The following is a 22293-nucleotide window of genomic DNA, read 5'->3' as shown; positions in this document are numbered from 1 at the left end:
AAAAATATATATATATATATATATATATATATATATATAAAAAGGAGTTTTTACTGTAGTTCCTTTTCTTGTTCTCAGGAAATGTAATTTGAAGTGTATGTCTGTGACGTAAACACCTAGCCGGCTAGAAAATGTTAACTTCCTCTTTCAAGGATAAGAAAAGTATCTTATGGTCAAACCAGTTTGAACCAGCAACTGTCATGATGGATGCTATTTTGGACTGATCATGTGCTATTAACTTGCACTTAACTCTGAGTTTGCTATTAAGCATATGATGATTTGATTGGATCAAGATCGAATGACCACGCCTTAATTTTGTACGATCACGCCCAGACTTTATGATTATATATGTATCAGTTTCATTTTAAGAGACCGATATATATTTTGTATTACCTTAGTTCATCTCACATGAGGTGAACTTTTGTATGCTATATTATCTCCACTGCAGTGTAATAAATGGTTTCTTTATCAATTCAGAGTCGCTATCTCATCTAGAAGGTCTCGCTTGTAGACACCCTAACCTGAAGTTGCAATCCTAACTGAATGAAATTTAGTTTTCTAAAGTATTGTGTTTAAAATAAAGTACTAGTTGTACTAGCTCTTTGCTGCTGACTTCCTGCAGCCCTACTGATGTCACTTCCTGTCTACTTATACAGTATGTGCTACAGAAATGTGTGAGTTTCCTGTGACAATAGTGGATTATGCCTGATTAACCCCTTCACGCCGGCCGCACGCAAACGTGCGGCCTCCCGACGTCTGGGTCTAGACGCCGAGCGGCCGCACATTTGCGTTCATGTAACAAAAAAGATATGTGCTGAGAGCGCGTGCCCTGCGCGCTCCCAGCACACATGTGCGGTACTCACGGAAAGGTCCCGGTCCACTCTTTCGATCACCGGTAAATGCAGTTGCTGGTTATCGGCTGCACTTTCCTCACGCTGTCACAGAGTGAGGAAAGTACTGCTGATAACTGGTAATTGTCAGAGGATGGATCGACACCGATCATCAGGGCACTGCTGATCAGTACCCTGATGATCAGTGCCCAGGAGTTCCACCCACCTGTGCCCATCAGTGCCTAGTAGTGCTGCTAATCAGTGCCACCCATCAGTGCCCATCATTGTTGCATATCAGTGCAGCATCATCAGTGCTGCCTATCAGGTCCCATCAGTGCTGCATATCCATGCCACCTCATCAGTGCTGACTATCAATGCTTCCTATCAGTGCAGCCTTATCAGCGCACATCAGTGAAAGAGGAAAATTACCTGTTTGCAAAATTTTATAATAGAAACAAAGAAAAACTTTTTTTTTTCAACATTTTTGCTCTTTTTTTTGTTTATAGCGCAAAAAATAAAACACTCAGTGACAAGTAAATACCACCAAAAGAAATTTCTATTTGTGTGAAATTTCGATAAAAATGTCATATGGGTGCAGTGTTGCATGATCGCGCAATTGTCATTCAAAGTGCGACAGCACTGAAAGCTGAAAATTGGCCTTGGCATGAAGGGGGTATAAGTGCCTGGTAGGCAAGTGGTTAAATTAGTCAATACTGATTTAGAGAGTGAAGTTCCACTTTAACCAACTCAATACCAAACACTTTCACCCCCTTCCTGCCCAGGCCAATTTTCTGAGATTATTGCTCTCTGATTGGTCACTCAGGCCTTGTGTAGCTTACACAGGGGATCATCTTCACTCCCTGTGGCCAAACAGAGGCACAGAGCAAGAAAAAATTAAGCAAATGCTACCGATGAGAGTACAAGAAAAACACAGGTTGGTTTTAAAGGAGAAACTGTTAAAATGTGTATTATGTACAAAAGAGACCCCACAGCAGATGAAACATATTGCCATGTTTCTATAGCTATGGTTTTAAGAGAGATTATTGCAACCAATTAAATATGTACAAGTTAGGAAATGGCTTATTTTGAAAAAAATATATAAATAAATGCTTTACAAAGAAAAACCAATGGACACAATGTTACTGAACTATATAAAAATAATAAATAGCAGCAATATGTTTGAACATGTATGTGTCACATTTCTCAATGTCAAGAGGAAAAATCTTAGATGAAAGTGACAAATTTTCAGTCAGGCCCTACTAAAAATAACCTTGAACGGCAAGAAAGTAAGACGATCAAAAATTACAAAAGAAGGAATATAGTCTCATTTTGTTGAGTTACATAAGTTCATATGACAGTGACAAGTTCTTTGAATCCTTTTCTTATAAAATGACATATCTGTAAAGCAATTTACCTTATGGAGGCCCTTTCATCAGAAAATAAACAACTTCAGTTTAAATAAGACATTCTATTAAAAAAAAAACAAAAAAATAAAAATACTCTGCAAAGCCTTTGCAGCAGTCTGTGGATAGATAGCAGAGTTATGTATAACTAGGTTTCAAGTTATTATTGCTTCATGTAGATTCAGTATTTTCCATTGTACAACGACAACAACATATTGTAAAATTATTTGGGGGCGGGGGGATAGGGACTGATTTGTAAAAGTCTGTGTGAAGTGTTGCATATGTTGCTGGTGGACTTTAATACAAGGAATAAATAATACATTCAGAGGTATACATGTATGTATATCATATTTTACAAAACAAGGTGCATCCAGTCAAAGAGGGTCAACATCATAATGATATGGTATACCCATAAGGCCACGTGTTTTGCCATAATCATTATCAAGAATGCTTCACTGGTTTACTGTTTCCTTTATAGGCAAATGAAATATATTTTCTACAGTTCTAGAGTGAAAAAAGATTTAAAGTGATTTCAGCTAAAATAATTCTGATATGGCATGGCAAAAGAGTTGCTAAATATCCTCTCAATTCCCCAACATTGGGTCAGAGTTAAAAGGCAATATTTAGAGTGACGGCACAGGCACCAATAAAAAGACTCCCTGAGGCTTTAATTCAGGGGTCCTCAAACTTTTTAAACAGGACCAGTTCACTGTCCCTCAGGTCGTTGGAGGGCCGGACTATAGTTTAAAAGAAAAAACTATGAACAAATGTGGACATAGTAAAGGAGATGACCAGAGACTGCGGACATAGTACAGGAGATGACCAGAGACTGCGGACATGCAACGGCGGGAATACTGGGCCGGCCACTCCATAAAATGCACAGACATTTTCCCCCAAGTGTGTCTTATGGAGTGAAATATACGGTAAATGCGGGACACCTTGTTGGGTCAGATCTGTGTACAATGTAAAGAGAGAGAGGGGGGAGAGAAAAGGAGGGGAGAGAGAGAGAGGAGGGGGGAGAGGAGGGGAGAGGGAGGAGGGGGGAGAGAGAGGGGGGGGGGGAGAGAGGAGAAGGGAGAGAGAGGAGGGGGAGAGAGGTAGGGGGAGAGAGAGGGAGGGAGGGAGGGGGAAGGGAAATGGAGGGGGAGACACGGGAAGAGAGGACGGGAGGAGGAGGGGCAGCTTTCTCTCTGCTCTCCGGGAGAGGGGGGGAGAGGAGGGGAGAGGGGAGGGAGAGAGAGAGAGGGGGAGGGGGGAGGGGGAGAGGGAGGGGGGAAGAGGAAGAGGGGGGGAGAGGGAGAGAGAGAGAGAGGAGAGGGGGAGAGAGAGGAGAGGGAGGGAGAGAGAGGAGAGGGAGAGAGAGGGGGAGAGGGGGAGAGAGAGGAGAGGGAGAGGGAGAGGGAGGGGGGAGAGGGAGAGAGAGAGGAGAGGGGGAGAGAGAGGAGAGGGAGAGGGAGAGAGAGGGAGGAGAGGGGGAGAGAGGGGAGAGGGAGGGAGAGAGAGGGGAGAGGGAGGGAGAGAGGGGGAGGGAGGGGGATAGGGGAGAGGGGGAGAGAGAGGGGGGAGGGGGGTGGGGGAGAGAGAGAGGGGGGTGGGGGAGAGAGAGAGAGGGGAGAGGGGGAGAGAGAGGGGAGAGGGGGATAGAGAGAGGGGGAGAGAATGTGGGCGGGGCAGACACAGGAAGAGAGGACGGGAGGAGGAGGGGCAGCTTTCTCTCTGCTCTCCGGGAGAGGGGGGGAGAGAGAGGGGAGGGGGAGGGGAGAGAGGGAGAGGGGGAGGGGGAGGGGGAGAGGGAGAGGGAGAGAGAGGAGAGGGAGGGAGAGAGAGGAGAGGGAGAGAGAGGGGGGAGAGAGAGAGAGGAGAGGGAGAGAGGGGGAAGAGGGAGAGAGGGGGGAGAGGGAGGGAGAGAGGGGAGAGGGAGGGAGAGAGGGGAGAGGGGGAGAGAGAGAGGGGAGAGGGAAGGAGATAGGGGAGAGGGATGGAGAGAGGGGGGAGGGAGAGAGAGAGAAAGAGAGAGAGGGGGGAGAGGGGGAGAGAGAGGGGAGGGGGGAGAGAGGGGAGGGGGGAGAGAGAGGGGAGTGGGGGATATAGGGGGGGGGAGAGGGGGGAGAGGGGGAGAGGGGGGAGGGAGAGAGGGAGAGAGAGAGGGAGAGGGAGGGGGAGAGGGAGGGGGAGAGGGGGGTGAGAGAGAGGTAGAGAGAGGGGGGATGAGAGAGAGGTAGAAAGAGAGAGAGAGAAGCGGATAGAGAGGGAGAGAGAGAGGAAAGAATACACAAGGCCACTCTGAGCTCTGAGGAAGAGGCAAGTCCTCGAAACGTGTCAGCCTTTTGGATATCTACACTCCCTATTACGGACTGTTACTCAGCGCGGTGTTGACCCAGCTGTTCTTTATGATGTGCCTTGACTATATTGTCGTTTGTGAGTACAACACCTACTTTATTTATTATTAAACATTTTTTATGGTAATGCACTAAGCCTGTGCGCCCTCTGTTTTGTCTTTCCTCGTTCTTTTATATCTGTTTGTATCCATGTTGAAGATATTTTCTCTCACTCCAGTCCCAGTAACCACTTGAGAATAAAGTAAAGAGGTATGGGAGCAATGGGATAATATAGCCAGGATTCATTTGGTATGAATTATTTGAATTCTACTTGAATTTTGTAAAATCCTTTGCAGCAAATCCCATTGCATTTATAGGGGTCAAATTCTGGCCATTTACAAGCTATTGTTAAAAAAAGGCACAATGAGCTCAGCACTGCCACAGGGGACATTTAACAAAGAAAAATAAAAACCACTGCACAATGGGGACAGGGTCCATTTAGCTTTTTCACTGCCAGGTCCGAACACCGTACAGAGTGGACAGCAGGGGTTTTATACACAATCCAGTGACTGCAACTGCAGCCACAGGGGTTATGTCTAAAAATGACATGCAGACTCCTGGCCACCGATTGCTTCCACAGCCCCCGGTTCCGGTGCACCCCCCCCACTGCAGACACGCTTCTGGCATGTAACCTTGCTGGCGGGTGGACGGGAGAGAGGAGAGTGGATGAGCATCCCCGCTCCCTCCCTTCTTTGTGTAACCTGAAAGGTGACGTCACTTTTAGGTCACGGCTGTCACTTTCCTGGATAGAATAGCTGGGGAAAGATGTATTGCAATATGGTTTCCATTGAAATACATCTAATGTAGCCAAGAGGAGACATGCATGGTCTTTTAGACCATGCATGTCTCAATAAAGAGAACCTGTCACCAAACAATCATTACATAGAGGACTTTGTGTCTCTTATGTGATGAAAAAAAAAAGTTAAGTAAAAAAAATTAATTTACACCCAAGCACATAACATCACCCCCCAAAAAATATTAAGGCCTCCCCACCCCACATATATGCACGTACTAACTTAAACGCTCACGCTGGGGCGCCTACATGTGAAAATGTTGATTGTGATACACATATTACATAACATCACACATGCCGGAGTGGGAGCAATAATTATAGCACCATACCTCCTCTGTAATGCTAAATCGATGACCTATAGAGGCTTTTGAAGCATCTACAGAAAATATTGAGTATTGAAGTTTGAACCAAATTCATAAGCTCACACAAATTTAATGTTTGGCATGTTGGGTATCTATTTACTCGACACAATCTTCTCTTTTATATTTTATCAACGATTTGGGTAATGTATTGCATTTGTTCACCCCAAAATTCACTTTAGTGTGATTTTTTATTGAAATTTTGAGTTTCTTAGACCTTTGCAATATTATTGTGTAAAATAAAAAATTGGAACTACCACTATTTTATTCTCTATGGTGTCTGCTTTCAGAAATTATATAATTTTGGGGGGTTTTGTGTAATATTCAGGCATAAAATGATGTTTTAAACTTGTGCAAAAAATGCAAAAACTGCTCTGGCAGCAAAAGGGTTAAAGTAACTTTAAAGGTAACACAAAAAAAAAACACTTTAACTTTATTGCTTGGGCTATGCCTTAAAGCTGTGTGTGGTGTTATGAAACAGTATGATTTCCATGGACAGCATTGGCAACACATATCCTGGAATCATATATTTTGGATGTGTATTTGGTTGACTGTGTTTCCTTGCTCCCACAGTGTTTACCATTGCAGTATATGTTGTTTTCAAGATTATCAATAATGTGGATGCAGTTTTCAAGTGTGCAGCCCTTTAGATCCCACTGCATTTGTTCCACATGGCAGGATGAGCAGTGGTAGCACCTGAATACACAGGGGGTGAAAGGGACCCACCTGGAGCAGCAGCATACATATAACGTGTGTGGGAGGTTTTGGATGCTGGACAGTTTTTATCAAAACATGCCTCAGGACTACAGCTGTGATATTTTTTGAATAAAAGTAGGCAAAACTTTTGTTTTCATTTTAGATAGAGAAAGGAAGAGTTTTAACCCCTGTCAGATTATTTTTCGCCATCTGTGTCCCATTGCAGAAATTTCCCTTCACCACCTATCCCATAGCCAAATAGGAAGTGAGAGGAAATCCCTGCAAATTATGGGAATTTGTTGGGAACCCCCAGGTCACTAGACACCCCAGTGTCCCCATTGCAAGATTTCCCCTCTATTACTTTTCTGAGGACAACCTAAAATGTGGGATTTTCTTTTACTTTCACTTATAATTATAACAATGGTAAACAGGACAAATAGAGAGGGTGAATCTCCCTAATGGGGGCACAGACAGCAATAACAACTGACAGGTGTTCTAATCCATCTCCACTCTGTCTAAAGCAAAAAAAAAATGTTTTGTCTTTAGTGATACTTTAAGCATGTGGGGATTTTGCAGGGGGTTGCAATGCATCTGGGTGTGGATGTGTTTTGGGTGCTTACCAATTTTTACCAAACCATGCCTACTTAGCTTTAATAAGTTTGAAAAATGGATCATATAGGTATTTGGCAAGAGGTTGCAGTGCACCTGGGGTGAGGGCATGTGGTGTTTGAGTATACAGTGTTTTCTCATTTTTTTCAAAGGATGCAGTGAGGTGCTCCAAAAAAAAGAGAGCTCTTGAATAGACTGACAAGTTCAAATTAAAAGAACAGTGTAACCAAAGTGTTGATAATTGATAAGCTAGTTTGCATTCAGTTGTTGGGGACAGATATTATTGGGTGCACACAGACAGGGCACATAATAAAATGCACTCCAGCACTGCAATTCAAAGAATCTAGCTATCATTTGTTAAAATAAAACTCGGCCACTAAAATTTCATAAGTGTTAACATAATAATATGATAGTTATGATTATTTGTTCTTTCATGAAAATAACAGCTGCTGATACCAATATAAAAGTACAGTTTGCCACCCCATAACTTTGTGTTATGGGGTGATGATGCTCTACACCTGATTCCCACAATCTCCTGTCTCTAAATCACATCACATGCACTCTCAAGTGGAACATTAGGCTTCTGTGCATGCACATTTCCAAGGCATATTTCAAATTGTCACCATCAAAAAAATAGCTATGAAAATAAAATGCAGTCAGCAACAATTAGGTAATATGCCCTCTGAAAAAACACACGCAGCCTGTTATCGCCATAGTGCATGTGAACTTAGAAAGGGTGTAGAGAGACTGCGGGACATAAATAGCACCAAGATGCAACAAAGGATGGAATAAAAGGTACAAAAGAACATTCTCTCCACCCACCTATCAATCTTTCATGATACACAGAATTTTGCTACCTACATGACATTTAGTAAGGGTTTACATCTTATTCAATTATGTGAGTTCCCAGGCCTTGTTTTCCCTAAATCACCTTGGGTTCAAGAATCCTTTTTTTTTTTTCATTTTGGTGGTGTCTTAAGCCGGCCATACATGGATCGAAATTTGCCTGGTTCAGCAGGGACTAGAAAACATTCAGTCTATCCATTGGCTAGCTTATTGTACACAAGTCAATCTGTCAGTAAACTTATGTACAACCAGCCTGCCAGGTTCTGCTAGATGGGAAGGCTAGATGGGAAGTCAGAATAATACAATAGCACAGCAGGAGTGATTCTCCCATCCACCTTGAATATGTGGATGGTAGAATTGAATATTTATTTTTGTTCAACTTGCTGGTTGAACGAAAAAAAAAAAAGATTATTGTTTAGCCATCCTAGTTTCGTATATTATATCTTTTAGGTTTTGCAGTCTAATTTTGGACAAATGGGTATTACATTTGGTACTGAATTTGGATATGTATATATATATATATTTTTTTTTATTTTCAAATAGTTTTTATTAAAAATGTTTAAAGTCTTAAACAAACACGTTAATATCTAGATATAATTAAGTGCAAGGTTCACATAAACGAAATAACAGAAAATGAAATGAGAATGAGGTACTAAACCCCCACCATCAGGCTGGGAGTTCGTTTAACATAATCATACTTATAAGAGAGGTATGTTCATTAGATTGTGAACCATCATAATAAGTAGAAAACCGTGAGGGAATTAAACAGAGGGTGAAAACGGGTATAGAAAAGAGTGGAAGGGGGAAGAAGGGAAGAAGGGGCACCAATGTTCTGCAAATTCAGCATGTCCTAGGGATAAGGTTCGTAATCATGTGATTGAGCAATTGGGATGTGTTAGCCATCGAGACCAGTGTAGTGTGAATTTGTGGTAAGAGGAGTTTCGAAAGGCCGCTCTTTTTTCCATCTCACATTGCAAGTTGAGGTCAGCAATGAGACGGGCTAGTAGAGGAGGTGATGTAGAACGCCATAGCCTCATAATGTTAGTCTTGGCTGCTGCTAGAATGTGTATGATAATAGTGCGTGAGCGTACAGGGAATTGTTCTATCGTTAGATGTAGAAGCGCTAATCCCGGGTTAAGAGTCGTAGGTGAGTCTGTGACTGAGGAGATCAATTGGAACACTTTGTTCCAGTATGATTTGAGGGACTTGCAAGACCATAGTACATGAAAAAGTGAACCAGTTTCACCACATTGTCTCCAGCAAGTTTTTGGTTGCTGCGGATAATATATGGATAATTTGGCAGGGGTCAAGTAGCATTGGTGGAGAATTTTTAAATATGATTCCCAGTGGGAGCTACATTTCGAAGCTTTGTGTGTAGTGATAAAAGTCATTTGCCATGATTGTGGGGTCACTGGGGAGAGGACGTTCTTCTCCCAATTAGTAAGGGATGATGAGTGGGTCGTGAAATATGCTTCAGTTAGTAATGTATAAAAGGTAGAGATCCCTTTCTTTGGATAATTGGTCTTATGAAGGAAATGATGAGCAGTAGCTGGGAGGTCTATTTTAACAGGAATATCCGTTTTATGAAGCAAATGGAATATTCGCATAAAAGTGAAGTGTTCCGTATTGGGAAGATGAAATTTTTTCTGCAGTGTCTGGAATGACTCGGGTTCATGGTTATCATAAATATCTTGGATATGACTAATACCCAACTCTATCCAGGATTTTAGATTTAAATTAGGAGAAAGAAATTGCAGAGCGGAAATAGGAGTCGGGATTTGTAAGTTAGTTTTCTGTGACTGAGTGCTTGTCAAGAGCTCATGCCAGGCTGTTAATGAAGCCTGAATACATGGATGTGTGTGAGTATGTCCAATCTGTGTTGTGCGAGGCACGAAGAGCAAATCTTTTAAGGCACCTTGTGGATATCTGGAGGGCTCCATAATAGTCCAGATTTTTTCCTGAGTAGGGTGCCACCAGTAGAAGAGCTGGTCTAGTAGGGCCGCCTGATAATAAGATTTTAAATGTGGGAGACCAGCTCCTCCTCTGGAAGGCGGGCGGATCAGAAGGTTTGTAGAGCATCTGGGCCGTTTAGAATTCCATAGAAATTTATTTAGAATTTTTTGCATTACGGAGAAGAAGGAGGAGGGTATAGGTACAGGTAATGTACAGAAGATATATAATATCTTCGGCAATATACACATTTTAATAGTAGCTACTCTACCTAGCATTGATAGCGTGGTTGTGCGCAGGCTCCTAAGTTCTTGTGGTATGATATCTATTAGGGGTTTAAAGTTTTCTGCATAGAGTTGATTGGTTGTGGAGGTAAGTTTAATCCCCAAATATGGGATACTGTGTTTTTCCCATTTAAAGGGGAATTGTTTTTCAAGGAGAGCTTGGGTCGGTGGAGGAGTATGAAGATTTAAAATTGAAGATTTGGTTTCATTTAGTTTGTAATAAGATACATCTGCATATTTTTGTATGTGTGAGCGTATTGAGGTGAGAGATTTGCAGGGGTTCGTAATCATTAGAATAATGTCGTCCACAAAAAGACTGATTTTGTGTTCTTGCTGAAAAAATTTAATCCCTGAAAAATTAAGTCTGCCTTTCTGATGTTGGGAGATAAGGTTGTGGAGTTTCCGATAAAATTTCAGTTGTTTACTATTAGGGCCATAAACGTTCACTAAGGTGTACGAGATCTCATTAATTAGGCATATCAAGATAATATAGCGCCCTTGCGGGTCAATTATAGTAGAGGTAGGTTTGAAAGAGAGGGTGTCATTGATAGCGATAATAACTCTTCTTTTTTTTCCCGTTGGTTGCCATAAATAGTTGAGAGAAACGAGGTAAATACAGCTTCAGGGTTTTTTCCGTGGCAAAATGCGATTCCTGCATGAAGAGTAGGTCAGTATGATATTTCCGGATTTCTCTTGCTAGCATCGATCTCTTAAATGGGGAGTTAAGGCCTCGCACATTAAAGGATTTGATGGTAATCATTTGTAGTTAGGGTCTCGGTTTACAGGCATAGTCGCATTGTTGTTTATTCCGGTGGTAGTCATGGCCGTAAGAAAAAAGTAGTGTGTCAGATGTGAACACTTGTTGGTGCCAGTAGGAGGGATAGAAGAGGATGGAAAAATAACACTAAAAAGAAACTTGCGCATAAAGCAAGTAAACGGTGTTGCTAGGTTTGCTACAACAAAGGTGGGGGAATCAAACAGGATACGACCCCCAAGAGAGTCATATCTATACATAACTGTGAAATTGTAGATCATTTGGTTCAGGCCGATCGCCAGAAGTATAAGAGATTAAAGAACGCCTCCAGGGAAAGAGGACAGGAAATATATCCACGGCTAGTGCAGCTCAGCCCTTCAGGTTGCTTCCATGGTTTGAACGGAACCAGGGTTGTTTTTCTGTGGGTCTGCCGGTAAAATGCTCCAGGTTTTAAGGAAGTCCAGGCCGGGCTCTAGGTTTTTAATATTATAGATTCTGCCTTGATGGCGCACTATTAGCTTAGTGGGGAATCCCCATTGATAGGCCATATTGTGATTTCTAAGCGCTTTCGTGATTGGTATCATTTTCTTTCTGTTGGCAAGTGTGGCCTTGGATAGATCCGCATAAAGGCGCAAATTCGTGTGTGAGGATGGTATTGGAGGAGGGTTCCTGGCCGCCATCATAATTCTTTCCTTAATATGGTAGAAGTGTATGCGGACAAGCACATCTCTAGGAATAGTTGCGGACAAGAAAGAAGGCTTAGGTGTGCTCGATCGGTTATAGCCTCTACTTCAGTGAGTGTGGGGATTAGTAGCTTGAAGAAATGATGCAAATATGGAAGTAATGCCTCATTAGATACCGTTTCAGGAATTCCTCTAATTTTGATGTTATTACGGCGTGAGCGATCTTCCATATCGGCCAATTTGAGATTGATTTGTTCGATATCTAACGCGTGTTCTGCATGGGCATCAATCAAATCATTGTGCGCTTCTACTATATCCGCTATGTTGGTTTCAATATGGCGGATCCTGCGTTCCTGTCTTTGCACCAGAGTAGTAATTTGGGCCAATGGCGCGGAAATATCATTATGCAAAGTTTGGCGCAGTAATGTCAGCATATTCTTCATACAAATTTCAGTTAGCGGTTGGTCAGATACTGGGAATGCGTCTAAGTCAGGCATGTTGGAAAGTGGTGGCTGGGGCATAAAGTTTAGGGCCTGGCATGCATCCTCAGGGTCTCTGTCAAGCCGAGGCTTAGATTTTACATGGCTGCAGTACGTGGGTGACAATGGGGGAGATAACTCACCCGGGTCCCCTGGATATAATTGGTGCCTCAGCCTGGGATCCACAGGCTGGAAGTTGTACTCCCCCTCCTGGCTTCTGCTGTCTCCCTGTGCATCCTCGTGGCGGCCGCCATCTTGGATTCCCGGCTGAACGGCCAGGAAGAAATTCGTCAGTTTCCCTGGTTGCCCCGGGCTTTTTTTCCTGCGGGGCATGTCTAGTGGGCTGCGGGCACCCTCCGTGGACTGCTGTATGGTGTCGGTTTTTCCTGGGGCCGTAGTGTGCCGCGTTAGTGCTGGCGGATGGACGGAGCCGCAGCTACAGAGCGTCCATCTCCGAGCCGGCCGCGCATGCGCCCCTGGATATGTATATTTTTATTTTCCTGTTTTTTTTATAAATACAAATTAAGAATTAGAAAACTGCATTTTTTGTACCTTTTCCCATGCAACCTGTACATAGTTTGCACACCTTCATATATTTACCCTAAAACGTGACCAAGAAATTCTGCTGATTAAAATGATATTACATAAGTATGCATGTTATATAATGTATCTGAACGATAAAGCTTTTTATTAGAGGAGAGCTTTCTTCCCCAACGTCAATACTACATTGTGAGCATGCAGGGGCAAAGAAAAAAACTATTTGTGTAATTTGTTAGCATAACAGTGACCTAAGATTAAGTCAGGTTGATGATTGTACAAATTACCACAGTCATGACCTTTTCACAGAGATGACATTTCTATCAGTTGCATGAGCATTTGATGTCTGTGCAATGAACACAAATGCCATCCAGATTATCCAATATCATTGTTGCAAACTATAGTGGGGGGAGGGGGATATATACAGTATTTTCTGGCATATAAGACTACTTTTTATACTTAAAAATATACCCCAAAAATTGGGGGTCGTCTTATACGCGGGGTATAAAATGTGAACCTTGAGTTTGTTTGGGTTAAGCTGGCTGGATGTGTAGTAATACTGTACATACAGTATACCGTGCTGAGCCAAGCTGGCTCAAAACAAATGTCCCTATGACAGATTAATCTGTCAGCCCGCTGGATGTGCGGTATATACAGTATACTGCGCTGAGCCAAGCGGTTTCAAAACGTACCGGTACGTCCCTACTGTAATCAGCCCGCTGGATGCATGTATGTACGGTAGCTGCTGCTACATACAGTATACACTGGGCCAATCACGGCGAGTGATGTATTCTACTAATGAATACAAAGCCTGCTCGGATTGGCTGAGTCAGAGAGGTGGGCTGATGATGTCACAACTTTAGCCAATCCGAGCAGGCTTTGTATTCATTCGTAGAATACATCGCTCACCGTGATTGGCCCAGCGTATACTGTATGTAGCCGCAGCTACTGTACATACACACATCCAGCGGGCTGATTACAGTAGGGACGTATCGGTACGTTTTTGAAACAGCTTGGCTCATTATACTGTATATACCACAGTGGTATATACTCAGTATACTGTATATACCGCACATCCAGCGGGCTGACAGAATAATCTGTCATAGAGACATTTGTTTTGAGCCAGCTTGACTCAGCGCGGTATACTGTATGTACATTACTGCACAGCCAGTGGACTGTATATATACTGTATACTGTATGTAGCCGAAGCTACCGTATTATCGCACATCCAGTGGGCTGTATATATAATGTATACTGTATGTAGCCGAAGCTACCGTGTTACCGCACATCCAGCAGTAACCATCTGATTTGGAATTTGATCCATATGATGACTATCTTACAAATGTATCACAAGATGTCATTCATGAACTTATGATGTCAGAGTATGAACATGAGGATTTTGAAGGATTTTAAGTATCGGTAAGTCATTACCATTTCAATAAAAAAAATCTGATGTTTTTAAATGGTGTTGCCTCGGAAGGGGCGTAGTCTTATACGGCAAGTATAGCCCAAAACCTGTGTTTTAACTGGAAAATTAGGGGGTCGCCTTATACACCCAGTCGCCTTATACGCCGGAAAATACTGTAGTATCTTTATATTGCAGTACAACATACTGAGAATATGTAACATCTTTTGAATATGTAATTATCTTTTATGTTCAGATCTAAAACTATTTTTATTAATACTACTAACCCTTCCCCCTCCATGTGCACCAGAGAAAAGAGAGATGTTGTCAAACAACCAGTTAAGTGCCAATTTACTCTTATATAGACTTGGGTATAAGATCAAAAGAAAACCAAGAGATGTATTTAACCTCCCTGGCAGTATGATTATTTCAGATTTTTTGTGCTCAAAGCGGTACCATTATTTTGCATGGAATTTTGGCGTTTTATATTGTAGGCCTTTAATTTTTAGGAATAACACACTGAAATCTGTCCGAACAAGAGTGTAGTAAACATCTCAGGTATGTTAAAATTTGAAACGCGAAATCATAAATTATAATTTAATAAATAATCATAAAAAATAATAATATAATAATAATAAATTTAATTCAATAATATAATCAAACCAAAAACACTGAAATTTGAAATATAGCGCCAAGTTCGCACATCACTGATCTTAGTCGCAAAATCTTTTTCAGTGTCTGTTGACGAATTTCCCCACAAATCATTATCACTCAATTCTGCAAGTGGTTCTAATTTACTATCGCTGTTCTCTAGCCGGTCTAAAACCGCTTTTGACCTAAAGGGACGCTTTTTGAACACCATGGGCGTTTCTCAGTTTCCAGACAGAAGGAACAGTAAAAATGCAGGCAGGGCACAGGACAAAGCACTAGGGACAAAATGTATGTGAAATGCTTTGATACAGTAATGTTTTACTATGTGATGTTAGTGATTTTAGTGAATGTCACTTTTTGTCATTTTCAAATTTCCCGCTGTTCCGTCCCCGTACGTCCCGACACTCGCAGGGGATGGAACCCAGATGACAGATGCCGGCATCGGCTGGATTACACTGCCGGGGTCACTGCAGGAGGGACATCGCGGGAGTGCAGGACAAGGTAAGTGACCGAGGGATCGTGGAACAGCACCGCATGGTAAGCCCGAGTGTAGCTGGGGGTTACCGCTTGTGGTACTGAAACTTTACCCCGAGCTACACTCGGGAATACCGCCAGGAAGGTTAAAAACAAGCTGCGTATCCTTCCTATATGATCATCTGCTGCACTTTTTTTTTTTATTTTAATCCTTATTACCAATAAACTGATTTTATACCTGCAACATTCCTAGAAGTCTAGGGGGCTCTATTGTGCAGCTGCAGCCAGGGAGGGAAGACTTGCGGCACTGGTCATAAAGAGGAGGCAATGGGTGTCAGATCTTGGTAAGTATGCACCTTTAGCCCTGGTTCACACTGGATCCCACTTTGAAATTGTGTGACTTCACTTGAAGTCACACAATTTCAAAGACGGATGGCAGTGCAACTTCAGGTGCGTGTGTGATATCTGTGTGACTTTTCTAATTAGTGCAACAAGTATAACAAACTTGTATTTTTCACTATGGGGATAGGACAAGAACAATTAGTCAAAAACTAATGAATGTTTTGCTTTGAGTACTGCAAACTTAAAAAAATGCTTTATTTCCATACTGTATTATTAAAATCAAGAAACCTCTAAAAGAAAATGACAACCCCAAAATCACCCTTGAAACAAAAGCCTACTTTTTTAGCAGGAAGCTTTACAGCAAAAATAAAGAAGTTTAACCTAAATTTAAAATAACTGCCCAACATAAAAAATGCCCCCCCCCCCAAATAAATGAAAACCCCAAACTTATGCCAAAAAATTGTGTCGCCATACACACTATGTCCGTTCTCGTGGTCTGAAAATGTGGCTGGAGACGGCTTGGTAACACAAAACTGTGAGCTTTACTAGTGTCACCATTGATTGTAAGTGTTTTGAGCTTGTTTTTAAAAATAAACTGATGCAAACCTTTTTCTTCTGCTTTGGATTGGTTTGATATGAGTGGATGATGGACTGTCAATGGTGAAAGTTCCAAGAGGGATTCACTGAGTCTGGATAAGCCGTGTTTCCTAGCTTTATATCTAGATGCACTTTTCCTGGTCACATTGTTTGCCAGCACTATAATCCGGTGGTGGAGCACATACTGTGCATGCAGGTGAAGCATTAATTTTTCCGAATGTAATATATTTTTTTATGTCTTCGTAAGAGACTTTGCACTTTAGATATTTGCACAGTAACAGAGAGCTGGGATTAATAGAACATATTTCAATATGACACTTATATGCAGTTATCAATATCTGCTGCCATGTAGTCATATAAGTACTTAATATTATATGATAGATTGTGCAAGGGTTTTGAAAATTGAAACTGTAGCTGTGCCCTTAGTAAGGAAAACCTAGCCCTGGGAAAATTAAGAAACAGTAAGATGAATGGTATATGACTACAGCAACTGGGGTTCAATTTATTAGAGGATTAACTTTATACTTAGCCCCTGAAACTGTGTTCACACATCTGAATATATGTAGGATGCTTTTTTTTCAAGGTTCTCCATGCATGAACAAATCTTCACCTTGCTAAATGCAAAAGCATTTTCTTTCTTTCCTTAGTTCACCTGTCAGTAACAAACTTATTTTTTTTTGAAGATTTCCCTATTTTTCTATGTCACGTTTTCCTATGTTTTATCTGTCAACAATCTAGACAGATAAATGTTTTATAGTAGTTTCAAAAAGGAAAAAACAAACAGAAATGTTACATTATATTTCTTATTTGAACTTTACTGCTTATACCAATAACATACAGCATGCAAACATTATTAAACAATGACCTCATGTGCATATTATACAAAAAAAATATATATTAGATAAATGTAGATTTACCAGAAAAACTGCCAAGTCTTGGTGCAGTCGTGTCTGAGCCATCATATATCTCAAGTGAATCCCAATTGTGCTCTGTTGCAAAACTTAAAACTTGTATCTGTAAAAAAAAAAAAAACAACCTGTGTTAATTAGTATAGTTAAGATATAGTATGTAGTAAAGTGTCAACAGATCCTAAGATGTCTTTTTTGTTTTAATCAAGGCTTGCTAAAGTTCAGTGTCAAGGCAGATGTTATAGGAAGAACATTTATACAAGTCTTGGTCTTGGAAAGCAACTAAATACACATTTGAAATGCATACGGGGAAACTGTTTTACCAACCAAAGGATTTGTAATTCTGTGCACACCTGCCAAACAGCACAGCCAGATGCTGGACTTCCAACAACAGCAGGACATCTTAGTGGATAAAACACTTCTCGGCCTACTAAATAGATAATAATGGAGCAACAGCATAGTAACGAGTCATCACTCTGCAAAGACTGCTTTCTTCTGTTAGCATGCTTACTATCAATACATTTGCATGCAGCACAGCCTGACTGAATACTAGTGCTGATTTTCCTTTGCCAGCCTGTATTGAATATTTAGAAATGTGGATAATTATATTATTTATGTTAAAAATACATTGTTTTATTTTAAACAAATATATATTATATTTATAATATATATACATTTATAAATATATAAATAAATCATTGTTGTATATCTTCTAGAAGTCTAGTTTCAAGCATTTGAGTAATTTAAAGGAAAGTTGTAATGAAAAAAAGCATATTCTGCAATGCGCGACTTCTTTTAATCATCACAAAAGGCCCCCATCAATGCATAGCATTCACCGCAGAATTTAAGTTTTACTGTGTGACACTTTGCTTATATCTGTCTGACCTGGTGTAGATCAATAAATGGGACCATTATAAAATATCTTAAAAAAGAGTAAACAGTAAATTGTCAAATAAAGGCGGTTTTGCTTCTTTGTTCATATAGTTTACCAAATGTTGATTGTGTTGCTGTGAAAAGCAACAACATTAGCATTAAAGACAGCTTGCAAGTACTCAATACAAGCATTGATAGTGGACTATTAAAAAAATCTTAAAAGTAACCAGCATCTGATTTTGTCACCAGGGTCATTTCACTTTTAAATGATTGTTATTTCTGCAGTGAATGTAGGTTAAAGAGAGCACCTACACAGGCCAGTGGGACAGCTATCCAGCTGTTAGTCATGCAGACTATTGCAACAACTGCTGTGATTTCAGGAAACAGTCCAAGAGGTCATTTTATTTGCATTCGCTGAAAAAACACATCATATACTGTAAAACAGCAAGAGCATATTTAAAAACTGCATATATATCATTAAAAAACACTGTCCACTGACTGTGCATATTCTGAATGTTGCAATAGGTTGAAATGTTGTTATCAGTCTACAGCAGCCAGGAAATATTAAAGGCTGTCACTTTTTTCTTAGTGATTCCTTGGATTGTAACACTGTAACTTTATAGCAAGTCACAAGATTCAGGGCAGCAAAAGTGGACTTATCTGTGTTAGGGCTAGTTCACAGTAGCTTTGAAAGCAGGCATTTGAGGGAAGTTTTTAATGCTCCTCAAATGCCTATGGAAATTATACTATGGGCAGCACACAGTGCTGTTCACATTATCAAACCATGAAGGATTAGCGCTGCTTCAATTTTGAAGCCTCATGTCGAGTCAGCAGGAGTTGAAGCCTTTCAATGTCTCCCATTCATATCTATGGCGATGCTCCTCAAACGCCCTGGCAGGTGTTTGTGGGGTGTTAATACCATTAGAGTTTATTATAGGCATTTGTGTTGCGGTTATAACACTTGTAAAATGCCTATAAAATGTCTCAAAACTGCATATAGGGTGTTTGGGGAGCATTTTTAATTATTGTAAATTTCCTATAAACTCATTAAAGCCTTAACACCCATACTAACGCTATAGGGGCGTTTTTGAGTCAAGTGTGAACAAGCCCTTAAGCTGGCCATATTCAGCTAACATTTTTTTATTCAGCCAGTGGAGATTTCTCCTTCCACACAAATGAGGTGGATGAAGGAATTCCTCCCTCTCCCGTAGGACATTGTATTCTTACAGTGGCACTTGCCACGGTCAGAAAACACTGATTAGCGACTACAGCTAATTCGGTGAAAAACATTTACCAACATGTCCCTTCCAGGAATGTTAGCCAAATAATTGACTTCTGTGAAGCTGGACATTCCTTGCTAAACCAGTCCAATTTTCATTAGTTTATGACCTGCTATAGACCTGTGTAAACACAGTCCAAAACATAAAGGCTACTGCACAGGCTCCAGAATTTACATGATTGTGCGACCTAGGGGAAGTACATTTTGATTCTGGGGATTTGTGAACAAGGATGGTGCTGGCCTTCTGAAAAAAAGGAATGATAAAAGCATTGTCAGGAGACATAATGTCACATTTACCCTTAACAATGTTACTTATTTTTGTATACTTGCCTGAATTCCTGATCCTTCAGCCACAATGATTTTCCAAACGCAATTCAAGCTATTGCCATAAGGGTCAGGAAAACCAGGGGATAATAATGTTCCTCTTCTGTCTGTAAAATTTCCACTACAAGGGACTGATAAGATAACAATAAGGTTTAAAGTACAGTATATACCACAGACAGAAAAACAAAGAGATAGTAACAAGTCACTATTTGCACACATGTGTGATTTTATATTTTATTCATTTATCTATTGATATATCTTTGTTGTGTGACAATACTCAGATCTGGTTACTGGTCAGTCTGGCACCAAGCACTGCATTGTGGAAGGGCACATTAAATATGTCCCTATTTATCACGGTACTGGGATTTTCAAAAGGGAGGTGTCCATGACTTGTGACTTCAACTTTCTCTATAGAACTTTGGAGACATATCCAGTATAGCTCAAATATAGTTGAACTCCAACCAAATAATTTTTTTCTAGTTTAGTATAGAGTGGGAACAGGAATAGAACCTGTAGGATTGTTATTGTTGTTTTTATCCCTGTTTAGGGGACCCTTATCATTTGTCATTGTGACCATTTTGAGGCTTGAGCTATGGACAGGTTGAGCAGCTAGACTCTTATTTTACCAGAGGTTTAGCATTTAAACCCCTTAACACTGGCTGTATAAGTATATGTGGCAGCATGGAGGTGGGCCTTATTGCGGAGCAGCCACATAGTTGCAGTCAGTGACAGCATGGTAAATGTGTGAGCACGATCCAAGAACAAATAATGGAATGCTGGTGGTATGCATATGTTTCCCAGTCTCACCATGTCTCTTTGAAGAGATATTATTTTACTTCCTGTTCCAGATATGCAACAGAAAGCGAGGGGAAGTCTCTCTGACATTGAGTGACCATAGACAGTTGTAAATGTAACGTGAGTCCACTATGGAAGATTTCCTCTCACCTTCTGTTCCAGAAAAAATAGTCTTTAGGACAAATAACGAGGTAAATATCCCTAGTATAGACACAGACAATAATAAAAACCCAGCATCTGTTCTACCTCTTTGGCTTCAGATACACATAAAGATGATCTCTGATTAATTCTGGCTACTAAACGTTGCAACTCCAAGTAAAAAAAAAAACACATTTCTCATTAAAGTAGTTTTTAAGACATGGCTCCCTCTCTTTTTTTATTGTGTCATTTAATTGTGGCATGCAAGGACTAACCTTTATGCTTGTTTTCTGTTTATTAATATTGATTTGACCTTTGGGCAGTTGTAAAAGGATTTAAAATATATTGATTGGCTCTGTACAAATTATCTGTGTCCTGAGGAGCACCATAATAGTCATTTCATTGCTTTTAAGAAACACTTTTCATTTTAGACTTTCTGAACATTTGGCCTTTAAAGAGATATATTCAGCCATCAAATAGAGGTACCGTAAAAACCCTACTTGTCACGACTAATGAGCACAGTGATATCAATCTGTGGAAATAAAATATTAATAAAGCAAATAAAAATAAATGCAGCTGATATATTAACCTATCTATACTAATCTATATAATTTATTCTTAATTCTACTCCTATTACTTCTGAGTTTATGGCAAGCAGCTGGTAATTGTTTTTTTTTATTTTCTATCCTTAAGCACTATTATCAGAACATTTTTGACTTCTAAAGGCAACATATTCACATTCCTTTTGTCTGGTTTTAAATTGTAAAACCTATGCCTCCAAGATCTTTATCATTAGCTGATTTCTTGAATATGGCACTTCAATGATGAATACAAATAAGATGCAGAGAACAGGGTGATGTTCAGTTTGCAATCAGACAGTTTTCAGTTTACTGTAGTCAGCTTAGTGAGAACATTAATTTTCATTGGCTGTTATTTAAATTGCAAATAATTACTCTTGCTTGCCAGCATTGAAAGATACAGTGGACTCTGGCCTACAATTGATTGGAAAGGTAGCCTTCTGTAAATCTAATTCTTGCGGTTTCCAAATAAATACATTGCTTAATTAATAGGCAAAATTAAACTTTCCATCTAATTAGTCACACTTGTTAGGGTACCACTAATTGTGTAACTTAGAAAAAGATGATAACCTTTTCTTTAGCTTACTTTATATAATGAATATTCTTTTAACAAAAGAAAAATGATTTCTTGGCATGAAATCAATACACACCAATGTAACATTTTAAGTACTACACAAGCCATATAATTATGTTATTCAATATTATTTAAATTGCTTTTCTACTTGAACAGGTAGATGCTATAATTTTACAAAAGTGTAAACAATTTCAAACATCACTTCCAGTAATGTGTGGATGTTCTATACACTAGCAGAGTGTAGGACACCCCGCAAATGTTATTCTTGCTTGTGTGATTGGCTTGCTACCTTATTGAAAAGTCTGTATTGAGAAATTTCTAGTATCATGCAACAAGGGAAGGGTGTTGGGGAAATCCTCACACATTTGAGTTTTTGTGTCAGCCAGGTATAGCGTGTAAAACAATATTCTGGATTGCTGCAACTTTGGTGTGGTTTCCTGCAAAATGCAGTTTCTATATGATTGAATGGTAACTCCAAAAAAATGCATGTAAATGCACTTAAAATATGTGTGAAACACACTACACCAAAACTAAACTACATACAAAACACAGAAGTATAGGTACCCAAGACTTGTTTACTTACAAAAAGAATTCTGAATGCAGCAGTTGCAGCTTTTGTCATTACAAGATTATGATTGCATCAGGTAGTTATAATTAGGGATGTCCGAAAACACCAGGGTTTGATTTGGAGATGTAAGGCCAAGTATATTAAAAGTTTGAATACAGAATTTTAACCCCATTAAAGTCAATGAGA

The 22293-nt window shown here is 40.2% G+C and overlaps 1 protein-coding gene across 1 annotated transcript in view; it reads right to left on the bottom strand.

Annotated features, from left to right (window-relative positions):
* Window positions 1–22293, bottom strand: part of CSMD1 (CUB and Sushi multiple domains 1) — a 2075474-nt gene that overhangs the window by 358455 nt on the left and 1694726 nt on the right. The window contains exons 35-36 of the mRNA XM_089679519.1: window positions 19461–19585; window positions 16988–17084 (exon numbers count right to left, since the gene is read on the bottom strand). Of these exons, the coding sequence (XP_089535645.1) occupies window positions 16988–17084; window positions 19461–19585 (222 nt within the window). The remainder of the gene's footprint in view (window positions 1–16987; window positions 17085–19460; window positions 19586–22293) is intronic.

Source organism: Staurois parvus, unplaced genomic scaffold, assembly GCF_062004578.1.
Source record: "Staurois parvus isolate SC_StPar_1 unplaced genomic scaffold, SC_StPar_1.0 ptg000226l, whole genome shotgun sequence".
Lineage (NCBI taxonomy): Eukaryota > Metazoa > Chordata > Amphibia > Anura > Ranidae > Staurois > Staurois parvus.
Note: the sequence above shows the minus strand (reverse complement) of the source record. Positions and strands in the feature narration are given on the sequence as shown.